The 13,412-nt window shown below is 41.5% G+C and overlaps 1 protein-coding gene across 1 annotated transcript in view; it reads left to right on the top strand.

Annotated features, from left to right (window-relative positions):
* The window catches only part of il1rapl2 (interleukin 1 receptor accessory protein-like 2), a 647,587-nt gene that overhangs the window by 131,827 nt on the left and 502,348 nt on the right, over positions 1-13,412 (top strand). Inside the window, exon 2 of the mRNA XM_061927700.2 lies at positions 2,901-3,012. Coding sequence (XP_061783684.1) covers positions 2,925-3,012 — 88 coding nt within the window. The 5' untranslated portion in view covers positions 2,901-2,924. The remainder of the gene's footprint in view (positions 1-2,900; positions 3,013-13,412) is intronic.

Genomic DNA, 13,412 nt, shown 5'->3' with positions numbered 1-13,412 from the left:
AATACATTTGATATGTAAATAACTACACTAACTTCAGTTGTTTCTGTAATATTATTCATTACAACTATGTGTACTGTCTCAGAGTGATCTGTGTTCACGTTTACTTAGATGTTTTTCAATTAACACAGCTCAACATTTTGGTTCCCAGAACGTTGTGATTACATTAGCCTTTTTGGGGAATTAACGTTACCTAATGGGTGCATATGGGTTGCTTTTTGGTTCCATATGTGCATACGGCAAGCATTTTTTCCGTTCCCGAAACTTTACATATGATGTTCTTTGAATGTTACGGAATGTTCTGCGATGGCTATGCTTTAAGTCTACATATTTATTTCCTACCGAATTGAAAAAAGGGAAGTTTGCCAAACATGAAAGAATACAGTACAAACTGCAATAAAGCCCTTTTCAAAAGTAATCGGCAATTCACTGTTATATGGATGCGCGCTCACACACTCTCACACACACAAAGATACGAATAGACAAATACACACATTACAACACTTTTTTTCGCAACACGGCAAGGGTTGATTATAAAATAACAACAATCTTTTGTAGCAAAATACCACTTCTATTATTCAAACTTATTATTATTATTCAATTCAGTTTGCATTGATTAAAGCAAACTATAACCGACCGAACAACAACACAAAACTTCAACTACTTCCACTTTAACTGTTTTTCTAATGTCCACAAAGTTCAATGAGCAGAATGTTTGTTATTTGCGAACGTGTGTTGACTTTATTTGTCGATTATAGTTAATTTACACCATGAGTGGGTAGAGTTGTTTGGATTGGGTCATATACTTTAATGTTGTGCTGATTGTATCACAAAACAAACTTGTGGTTATTAACTAATGTTTCCATCGATCTCCCCATGAGGGTGTCAAAAGCTTTTCGATATCATACCAAAGGTAATTGCAGCGGTATGAATATAGATAAAAATACACTGTGGGCCATTCGTTATTAACTTGTGATGTCTCGCGGGCAGCACTAAAGACTTCGGCAGGCCATAATGTGAACACCCCTAAACTACTATTGAAACAATGTAAATATATGTGTACGCTTAGGCCCCCTAGTGGCTGCGGGGCCCTAAGCTGCCACTTAGTCTGCTTATGCCTTGGGCCGGCTCTGCCTTTTATGTGCCAATTGATATTCTCATTTATTCAGGAAAAAACAACCGCTTGCAGACAACACAGACGGCCACACTCTTCAGGTTAAGACTCAGCTGTCTACCTGCACCTCAAAGAGAAAGCTCTCCTATGAGGGGAAACATGTAAATATTCTGGATAGGGGAGACGGATGGCTCAAAAGGGGTGTTGGGAAAGTCACCTATGTCAAAGTTAAACAAAAAAACATCCCTGAAGAGAGGAGGTAGTCTGCGACATTACTTTTCTCCCACTAACAATACTGTCCTTTTTAGCCCTTCTTACGAAACTCAACACTAATACAAAAAAGACAGACACTTTTTTGGTTCCAGGGGTTAATACACATACATGGAATGCTCATGAAATTGATTCCATCCTAAAGACTGATATTGTGTATGTGTTTCCACACTATAATGCAATGTTAACAAAGGGAATCCCAGCTCTAATGATTGTTGTTGTGGTGACAGCTGTAATGCACGATAATAGAGCAACACCATTTCTGTCTGGGCATGCACCTGTCTTGCTGGCATCTGAAAGTCATGGCTCATGGGCCATTTGCAGCTTGCAGGCTCATATTATGTGGCCCTCTATCTAACTTTAGAGTTTATTCGCGGCCTGCACACTCTGTGCGGCTAGTAGTACCATTTATTATGGCAATCTTGAATCGCATTTGAAAGCACACTAACATAGCTCCGGGTCACTACCTGTATAGCTGCTGGCTGAAGAAGTTAACCCATTTAGTCACATGGTTAAAACGTGATTTTGAAGTTTATACTTCAAGCAACCCCAAGGTAAAATGAGTTTGAGACCCATGTGTTAGACCATAAATGGTTTGAGTTTTAACACAAAGCGCTCAGACTATTCTGTACAAGTCTATGATGAAGTCTGCTCAGATGAGAGGGTGAACGTATTGTAAGACAAACTGAACAGTCTAGTTAGGATGGATTGAAATCCCTAAGATTACATTTTCTGATTTAAGATATTATTGGTTGAGAAATCAGTCCAGTTCTCGCTATGAAATCTAATGTATTCCCATAATTTCATGGATCAATGTCTGCTGTTTGGAAATTATTAGAACATCAATAGCTTGCGTTATCAAGGCCTGTTATTGACTCCTCCTGCATTAGTATGGCGCTAATTAGAAAGTGTCATGCTCGAAGTGCTTTGCCGAGTCGACTCCCCGCACACTTACGGCGTGGCACTGTTGGGAAAGTGGCCGTGCCAGCAACCTGAGGGTTCCTGGTTCAATCCCCACCTTCTACCAACCTTGTCACGTCTGTTGTGTCCTTGAGCAAGACGCTTCACCCTTGTTCCTGATGGGTCGTGGTTAGCGCCTTGCATGGCAGCTCCCGCCATCAGTGTGTGAATGTGTGTGTGAATGGGTGAATGTGGAAATAGTGTCAAAGCGCTTTGAGTACCTTGAAGGTAGAAAAGCGCTATACAAGTATAACTAATTTACCATTTATGTTTTGTTTTTTGATTATTTCCTACGTTTTCTGTTTTTTTTGGTGGGAACAGCGATTGGAGATGAGGGTGTCTGAAGCTGACTCGGAACACAAACTTAAGCAAAAAATTAGCCGAGAGACGACTCATATCTAAAAAAAAAAATATGTTGGGGCGCTCTTGAGCTGAGGCACTGCATTTGTTCTACAATGCCAATATTTAGGTGTGTTGTGGATTTTTAAGATTAATGAAATTACACAGTAATATATGACGTGTTATGTGTAAAATTGTTTCTGTTTGGTTTGTTAATAAGGTCCCAGCGGAGAGAAGAGCAACGATGACTTCACTCTTTCTCTTCCTCATCCTTGCCCTATTTGCCTCAGGAGCCAGCGATGACGTCAAGTACATCTCCAAGAGGAACTCTGGTAGGGCAAATACTTCTGTTGGTTCTTGTTCTTAAATGATATTTAACATCCGTTGGCCTAAAAATGGGCGTTTTTATCCTTAAACTCTCTAAAGCATTTTGTTTGTGTTTTGTTTCACTTTCATTCTGTGGTTGGAAACACCCATCAGTCTTCTCAGTTTTCTTCTCTCTTTTTCATCTCAATGCGAGTCACTCACTGGATCTTCACTCTAGCTGTCAAATGCTCCCTTTCTTTTTCCAAGCATGCTTTCAGGAGCCTCTTAACGTAAAACAGGGTCTATAGAGTGCTGATTGAGTCAGCCATTTTTTATATTATTTTCAGCATTTTCCACTCTCTCTCTCACACACATTATTCCACTTTCCACTTCACTTCACTTTTTTTGGAATTGTGTCTATCACTCACAATCATTATGAAAGACATGACGACGGATGGATTTTTTTTAATGCATTCTAACTTGTAAAAGAAACGTAAATAAAAGTCCTTTTAAAGCGGAGCCAATAGGAGGTCCTCTTTTTTGTCCACAAAATACAATAATTAACCAATGCCAACAATACTCCATTTACATTTTGTGATTTGAATATTAAACAAACATTAGTGATATTGTCATTATAAGCGCTAAGGCAGAAAAAAATATTTATAGCGGTGCAGTGATCACAAGCTTGTGTGTAATGTTTACATCATCAAGTGGTCAGCTGTTTCCTCGCTTCCTTAATACCTGTAAGTTTATTCTAGATCATAAATCATGCCACTCACCTGGAAAGAAGAAGGCTGAAGACGTATTCCGACAAAATGGTACACCGACAGTCAATTAGGACCCGGGAATGGCGAGAACGACACGAAAAGACACTTAGGTCCACCCCCCTTTTCTTCGTGAGGATTATGAGTCATTCTTCATCTAAATGGGAATATATGAATATCCTAGCAGTTTCCTGCTGTCATCCTAATGACAGCAGGCATTGCACAGTAAAGGGTGTTTAATTATGTTTGTTGGTGCTCATAAAGTCTGCAGTGAGTAGTAATCAGTTATGCTGTTGGAAATAAAAGCAAAAGTCGTGATGCGTTTATGAAATTAATTTGCCGCGTATGCTTTCAATAATCAAAATACGTAAATATGTAATGTTATTATAAATGTTCTCATTACTACATTACATATACTTACATCATGCATATACAACTTTAATGGAGGTGTTTGGATGTTTTCTTTTAAGGCCTTTAAAGGCAGAATAGAGCGGCTCCATAAACTCCATTATAAGTGGAGCTTTGATCGCATTTATTAAACATTTAGAATGCAAAAAAATAATAATTATCCATCGTTATGTCTTTCATAATGATTGTGAATAATAGGCAAAATTCCAAAATAACATTTTCCTCAGCTTCCCCCTTTCTCTGCATGCATCACTGCTGCTGTCAGTGGTGCTGGTGTTGTTTTACCTAGTCAGTGATAGATCTGCAAATGCTATTTGGGCCTTTTTTTTCCCAAATCTTTGGAGATAGCAAAATGGCTTAAATTTGCCCAAGACTGGTGTAGTAATTTGATAATGTTTTAAAATTGAAATGTGAGGATTTTGTATTCACTAACTTGTTTGACATGCAGCAATACGAGGTCAATTTTATCACAACGGATGTTAGATTTGTAGATTTTCTGGAAGTAGGCAATTGTCAATGGTGCCAAACGATTGTGGAATTGTTATACTGCTCACTCCAGATTCATTTTTGTTAAGTAAGAAAATACACAGGATAATTATACTGAACAAAAATATAAACACAACGCTTTTGTTTTGCTCCCATTTTTTCATGAGTTCAACTCAAAGATCTACATTTTTTACTATATACACAAAACACCTATTCCTCTCATATATTGTTCACAAAGCTGTGTAAATCTGTGTTAGTGAGCATTTCTTCTTTGCCAAGACAATCCATCCCACCACACAGGTGTGGCATATCAAGATGCTGATTAAATAGCATAATTATTGCACAGGTGTACCTTACGAATAAAGCTCCCGTAGATCCAGGCTGATGTCCGTGTCTCCTCTACTTAACAGCCATTAAAAGATTAGAACCCTCCCAAATATATTACACTATATGCATCCATTCATACATTATATCACTTTGATTTATTTTCACGTGAGAAATTGCTAATTTTTAAGGTGTGGCAACTTATATTTGATTTTGTAGTGGTAGCGACTTCCTCCCGGTCAACCTTTTTACTTTATCGCACTGCGCATGCAAGTGACATCGGGGCCACATTGGGGCCACATGCACGTTTACACTGGAGTCTGATAAAAATCACATTTTACTTGCAGTGTAAACAGTCAGCTGGAAAAAAATCACATTCCAAAAAAATCTGATTTGGGCCACTTTGCCCTGCAGTGTAAATGTAGTCATATTGACTATGTTGACTGTTAACGCAATAATCCCAACATAGGTTCCAAGCACTGCAATACACTTTCAGACCCTTAGTGGCCTCAGTATTCAGGCACATAAGAATCAGGGATGATCAAAATCCAAAGCAGCCTTTTTTTAAAGAGGTACAACCACTCATACCTCTCTGATACTGTCAATCAAAATTAACACACTATTTTGGGAAAATACATAATTTTAATACTGCTTTTGTAATAATCTGTTTTAAAGTCCTTTGATGTCTCAAAGCTGTAATACTCAAACTTCCTTTCAAATTTATGATGAACATACTGTATGTGATGATGCATGACTGTAAATATACATCCATACTGTACTTTACAACGTACATACTTTACTTTTCAATGACAAGAGCAAGGAGTCACAATTTTCTGTACTGGGAAAGGTAGATGTTTGTGGTGAGCACACATTTTCTCATTTACCCAAAGTCCGCTTTATTGTCCAAATATGTTCTTGTCCCTGTTCGTTCCATACTTGACAATAGAGAGAAAGAAGAACAAAATGAACTTTTGACTTGCAAGAACTTTAGTGGGGCATCTTTTTGCTGAAGAACGGTGGTCATGGAAACTATCTTGCAGTATTTTCACTCAGCCGTAGTCTTTAAACTGCATATAGTTTAGGGTTGTTTATTATTTTCAACAAGCTTCATTTCGATACGGGAAGCTACAAGAAGTGTGTATGAAGCCGGACTCGAAGTGATGACCTCAGCTCCTTAGTACTCTGACTTCATTGGATAAATGTAAAATAAAGGACGCGGTAGACGAGTGGAATGAAGGTAAATAACATGAAATATTAACTTTACTTTATTACATGTTGTAGATTAGTCAATGAAACTCCACCATTTGTGTAGTTATTAGCCTCAACCCCAGTACACATAATGCTAATGCTAACAAGCTAAAGCAACATGTTTGTGTGAGATAAACACTGACATTTATTATTTATATATTGTTATTCACAACTGAAATAAACCAACATATTTCACCTGACACTCATGAACTCATCATTTACCTAGAGGACGACTTTCTGACTGATTGCGGAAAAAATGCCTGACTTTTAAAGTTAAAGTTAAAGTTAAAGTACCAATTATAGTCACACACACACACTAGGTGTGGTAAAATGTGTCCTCTGCATTTGACCCATCCCATTGTTCACTCCCTGGGAGGCGAGGGGAGCAGTGAGCAGCAGCGGTGGCCGCGCCCCGGTATCATTTTTGGTGATTTAACCCCCAATTCCAACCCTTGATGCTGAGTGCCAAACAGGTAGGTAATGGGCCCCATTTTTATAGTATTTGGTATGACTCGAACAATTATGAACAATTCGGTATGCTTAATTGTTTTAGATAATATCGTTTTGCATGTTATTGCACAGAACAATGACCTAATATTCTCTGTTTATTTACATGATATCAATTAGGGATGTCCGATAATGGCTTTTTGCCGATATCCGATATTCCGATATTGTCCAACTCTTTAATTACCGATACCGATATCAACTGATACCGATATCAACCGATATATACAGTCGTGGAATTAACACATTATTATGCCTAATTTGGACAACCAGGTATGGTGAAGATAAGGTACTTTAAAAAATAAAAATAAAATAAAATAAGATAAATAAATTAAAAACATTTTCTTGAATACAAAAGAAAGTAAAACAATATAAAAACAGTTACATAGAAACTAGTAATTAATAAAAATTAGTAAAATTAACTGTTAAAGGTTAGCACTATTAGTGGACCAGCAGCACGCACAATCATGTGTGCTTACGGACTGTATCCCTTGCAGACTGTATTGATATATATTGATATATAATATAAGAACCAGAATATTAATAACAGAAAGAAACAACCCTTTGTGTGAATGAGTGTAAATGGGGGAGGGAGGTTTTTTGGGTTAGTGCACTAATTGTAAGTGTATCTTGTGTTTTTTATGTTGATTTAATAATTAAAAAAATAAAAATAAAAATAAAAAACAACAACAAAAAGATTCCGATAAAAAAAAAAAACGATACCGATCATTTCCGATATTACATTTTAATGCATTTATTTCGGCCGATAATATCGGCAGGCCGATATTATCGGACATCTCTAATATCAATATACTATAAAACTCCTCCATACGTCACCAGCCTGATTTGTATAAACTCCCCTGAACTGTGAATTGCACTGAAAACACAAACCACACACTTCTGCAGGAACCTATAGTTTCAGGCACTAGAGGTTCCGGGAAAAGGGCCTAATGATAAATAAATATTGGCAAATGTTTCTGTTCCGTCTGTGTTTTTACAATGAAAATATTGTATTGGTGTTTTAACAATTGTGACAGAGGAAATGTGTGTATACTCAATTGACAAATCACATATATTTTTTACAGAAGTATTTCCTTTTTTGGAACAAGTAGTAGAGAAGACTGTGCACTGTTTGACCCTCAACCTACCCTCTCTGTCACTCCGAGCTTGCTCGCTGTGTGTTTGAGTGAAGCGAGAAAAGAAAGGCTACTTTTTCCCTTCACCTTTTCCTATCGTGTGCTTGTGTGGGTCTCTCGTACACTCCACACTGTAATGTGAGTTTACCGTGTGGGTGGTGAGATGGTGGGAGTCATTGTTAGGTTTTGGCACATGAATGCTTGCGGGCATACCTGCACACTTCATTAGTTTATGTGCACGTGTGTGTGTGTGTGTGTGTGTGTGTTTTAGAGCTAGGCTTGTGGATCTGCCGCAAGTGAGCTCTCTAAGCATGCTTCTGTGTCTTTTCAATGTGGATACATTTGTGTGTGTGTGTGTGTGTGTGTGTGGGTGAGGTGCGCACAAAGCAATTATGTGATCAGAGCAAAGCCAAGCGGACATTTACGTGGGCGACTGTTACATTCTGGCAAAGACAGGATGAGAGATCTTCTCTCGCTCACTCGCCGCTTGTGTGTCTTTAACTGGACACCATGTGGACAGGAACTACAATTTCCTCGCGTCAGTTTCTCTGCTCTGCCTTGACGCAGCACCCACTGCAGCTAAAAGGGGATGCGCGGTGATAAGAAATAGGATACTGCACAGAGCGGAGTTGGTGGCTAGGCATTAATGAGATAATAAAACGCAATACACACACAATACAACACAAATTAACTTTGTTCTAAATTAAACACAGCATGTATTTGGTACTTAATATGACATATGCAAGCATATCTGCTCCCAATGCAATTAGACACTGTTGAATGTATTGTCAAGACTAAGCCTCCAGGAATACTCGAACAGGGTCTACTTTTTCAATATGTCAATTATACATTAAAACAATGTGTACATTCACCTCTCATGGCCTGTTGGGGGCGCAAGCTGCCTTATAAAGTATGGATATTACAACGCGCTAACTTGCATCGAGTATTTACACAGTATAAGCCAGTGTTTTTCAACCTGTTTTGAGCCAAAGCACATTTTGTAATTGCAAAAATCCGGAGGCACACTACCAGCAGAAATAATTGAAAAACGAAACTCAGTTGACAGTAAAAAGTCGTTGTCGCAATTGTTGGATATAACTTTAAACCATAACCAACCATGCATCAATAGAGTTAAAGTTAAAGTACCAATGATTGTCACACACACACTAGGTGTGGCAAAATTATTCTCTGCATTTGACCCATCACCCTTGATCACCCCCTGGGAGGTGAGGGGAGCAGTGAGCAGTAGCGGTGGCCGCGCCCGGGAATCATTTATGGTGATTTAACCCCCAATTCCAACCCTTGATGCTTAGTGCCAAGCAGGGAGGTAATGGGTCCCATTTTTATAGTCTTTGGTATGACTCGGCCGGGATTTGAACTCACAACCTACCGATCTCAGGGCGGACACTCTAACCACTAGGCCACTGAGAAAGAAATATAACTCTTGTCTCAAAGAAGTTGTACTGTCACGACCTGTCACATCACACCGTGACTTATTTTGAGTTGTTTGCTGTTTTCCTGTGTGTAGTGTTTTAGTTCTTGTCTTGCACTCCTATTTCGGTGGCTTTTTCTCTTTTTTTGATATTTTCCTGTAGCAGTTTCATGTCTTCCTTTGAGCGATATTTCCCGCATCTACTTTGTTTTAGCAATCAAGAATATTTCAGTTGTTTTTATCCTTCTTGGTGGGGAAATGTTTGATTGTCTTGTCATGTTCGGATATACATTGTGGACGCCGTCTTTGCTCCACAGTAAGTCTTTGCTGTCGTCCAGCATTCTGTTTTTGTTTACTTAGTAGCCAGTTCAGTTTTTGTTTCGTTCTGCATAGCCTTCCCTAAGCTTCAATGCCTTTTCTTAGGGGCACTCACCTTTTGTTTATTTTTGGTTTAAGCATTAGATATATTTTTACCTACATGCTGCCTCCCGCTGTTTCCGACATCTACAAAGCAATTAGCTACCGGCTGCAGACTATAATTAGTGGTTTGCAAAAAATATTGTTAACCCAAATAGGTGAAATTAGATAATCTCCCACGGCCCACCAGACTGTATTTCACCGCACACTAGTGTGCCACGGCACAGTAGTTGAAAACACTGGTATAAGCAGCTTTAAAAAAAATTTTTTTTTATTATATTTAATTAGCCCTTATTTGCCAAAAGGGCTTCACAAACTCACAACAACATCCTCTGATCTAAATCCACATATACAGTAGCATGCACTTCTAAACAGAGATAAGTCAGCCATTGAGAAACCCTGTCTTTCCAACCAATATGGATATGTTTAAAAAAAACTTGAGAAATATAAAGAAATAAATCAAAACAAGTATGTATATAAAAATAAATAACATACATTTAAAACAAGTACAACGGTAACTCAGTGTCTCTTGATGAATATTTCAGAAAAAAATATATATTTTGATGTACTGTATTCATTATGCATTCATGTTATGTTGTAACATCTGCTGTCCACAAATCTCATCAAAAAGCAACCTGCTACAACTATCCATAATTTACTTCAAGCGTGGCAAAATAAGTTGCAAGATAAAACAACTGGCTTCTGTGCCATCTGTTTTGTTTTGTATTATTCTTTAAACCATTCTTTATTAAATTGAAGTCTAAAAAGCTAGTGTGCTAATGTATTAATATTAATACAATTACAATTACCGTAAATAATTACACTGCTGCATGCATTTTTGTAATGTAGCAGATTATCTCCTTTTTCATAATCCTACTGGTATATACTGTATGTGTGTTAAATCAGTGGTCCCCAACCACCGGGCCGATTGGTACCGGGCCGCACAAGAAATAAAAAAAAATAAAAAAATGTTTTGTTTTTTTTTGGTAATAAATCAACATGAAAAACACAATATATACATTATATATCAATATAGATCAATACAGTCTGCAGGGATACAGTCCGTAAGCACACATGATTGTATTTCTTTATCCATCCATCCATCCATCCATCTTCTTCCGCTTATCCGAGGTCGGGTCGCGGGGGCAGCAGCCTAAGCAGGAAAGCCCAGACTTCCCTCTCCCCAGCCACTTCGTCCAGCTCTTCCTGTGGGACCCCGAGGCGTTCCCAGGCCAGCCGGGAGACATAGTCTTCCCAACGTGTCCTGGGTCTTCCTCGCGGCCTCCTACCGGTCGGACGTGCCCTAAACACCTCCCTAGGGAGGCGTTCGGGTGGCATCCTGACCAGATGCCCGAACCACCTCATCTGGCTCCTCTCCATGTGGAGGAGCAGCGGCTTTACTTTGAGCTCCTCCCGGATGGCAGAGCTTCTCACCCTATCTCTAAGGGAGAGCCCCGCCACCCGGCGGAGGAAACTCATTTCGGCCGCTTGTACCCGTGATCTTGTCCTTTCGGTCATAACCCAAAGCTCATGACCATAGGTGAAAATGGGAACGTAGATCGACCGGTAAATTGAGAGCTTTGCCTTCCGGCTCAGCTCCTTCTTCACCACAACGGACCGATACAGCGTCCGCATTACTGAAGACGCCGCACCGATCCGCCTGTCGATCTCACGATTCACTCTTCCCCCACTCGTGAACAAGACTCCGAGGTACTTGAACTCCTCCACTTGGGGCAAGATCTCCTCCCCAACCCGGAGATGGCACTCCACCCTTTTCCGGGCGAGAACCATGGACTCGGACTTGGAGGTGCTGATTCTCATCCCAGTCGCTTCACACTCAGCTGCGAACCGATCCAGTGAGAGCTGAAGATCCTGGCCAGATGAAGCCATCAGGACCACATCATCTGCAAAAAGCAGAGACCTAATCCTGCAGCCACCAAACCAGATCCCCTCAACGCCTTGACTGCGCCTAGAAATTCTGTCCATAAAGGTTATGAACAGAATCGGTGACAAAGGGCAGCCTTGGCGGAGTCCAACCCTCACTGGAAACGTGTCCGACTTACTACCGGCAATGCGGACCAAGCTCTGGCACTGATCATACAGGGAGCGGACTGCCACAATCAGACAGTCCGATACCCCATACTCTCTGAGCACTCCCCACAGGACTTCCCGAGGGACACGGTCGAATGCCCTCTCCAAGTCCACAAAACACATGTAGACTGGTTGGGCAAACTCCCATGCACCCTCAAGGACCCTGCCGAGAGTATAGAGCTGGTCCACAGTTCCACAACCAGGACGAAAACCACACTGTTCCTCCTGAATCCGAGGTTCGACTATCCGGCGTAGCCTCCTCTCCAGTACACCTGAATAGACCTTACCGGGAAGGCTGAGGAGTGTGATCCCACGATAGTTAGAACACACCCTCCGGTTCCCCTTCTTAAAGAGAGGAACCACCACCCCGGTCTGCCAATCCAGTGGTACCGCCCCCGATGTCCACGCGATGCTGCAGAGTCTTGTCAACCAAGACAGCCCCACAGCATCCAGAGCCTTAAGGAACTCCGGGCGGATCTCATCTACCCCCGGGGCCTTGCCACCGAGGAGCTTTTTAACTACCTCAGCAACCTCAGCCCCAGAAATAGGAGAGCCCACCACAGACTCCCCAGTCACTGCTTCCTCATAGGAAGACGTGTTGGTGGGATTGAGGAGGTCTTCGAAGTATTCCCTCCACCGATCCACAACATCCGCAGTCGAGGTCAGCAGAACACCATCCTCGCCATACACGGTGTTGATAGTGCACTGCTTCCCCTTCCTGAGGCGGCGGATGGTGGTCCAGAATTGCTTCGAAGCCGTCCGGAAGTCGTTTTCCATGGCCTCACCGAACTCCTCCCATGTCCGAGTTTTTGCCTCTGCGACCGCTGAAGCCGCACACCGCTTGGCCTGTCGGTACCTGTCCGCTGCCTCAGGAGTCCTATGAGCCAAAAGAACCCGATAGGACTCCTTCTTCAGCTTGACGGCATCCCTCACCGCCGGTGTCCACCAACGGGTTCTAGGATTACCGCCACGACAAGCACCAACTACCTTGCGGCCACAGCTCCAATCAGCCGCCTCGACAATAGAGGCGCGGAACATGGTCCATTCGGACTCAATGTCCAGCACCTCCCTCGTGACATGTTCAAAGTTCTTCCGGAGGTGGGAATTGAAACTCTCTCTGACAGGAGACTCTGCCAGACGTTCCCAGCAAACCCTCACAATGCGTTTGGGCCTGCCAGGTCTGTCCGGCATCCTCCCCCACCATCGCAGCCAACTCACCACCAGGTGGTGATCGGTAGAAAGTTCCGCCCCTCTCTTCACCCGAGTGTCCAAAACATGAGGTCGCAAATCCGATGACACAACTACAAAGTCGATCATGGAACTGCGGCCTAGGGTGTCCTGGTGCCAAGTGCACATATGGACACCCTTATGTTTGAACATGGTGTTCGTTATGGACAATCTGTGACGGGCACAAAAGTCCAATAACAAATCACCGCTCGGGTTCAGATCCGGGCAGCCATTCTTCCCAATCACGCCTCTCCAGGTTTCACTGTCGCTGCCAACATGAGCATTGAAGTCCCCCAGTAGAACGAGGGAATCACCCGGGGGAGCACTTTCAAGTACTCCCTCGAGTGAATCCAAAAAGGGTGGGTACTCTGAGCTGCGGTTTGGCGCGT

This window comes from Nerophis lumbriciformis, linkage group LG35 (genome assembly GCF_033978685.3).
Source record: "Nerophis lumbriciformis linkage group LG35, RoL_Nlum_v2.1, whole genome shotgun sequence".
In the NCBI taxonomy this organism is placed as follows: Eukaryota; Metazoa; Chordata; class Actinopteri; order Syngnathiformes; family Syngnathidae; genus Nerophis; species Nerophis lumbriciformis.
Note: the sequence above shows the minus strand (reverse complement) of the source record. Positions and strands in the feature narration are given on the sequence as shown.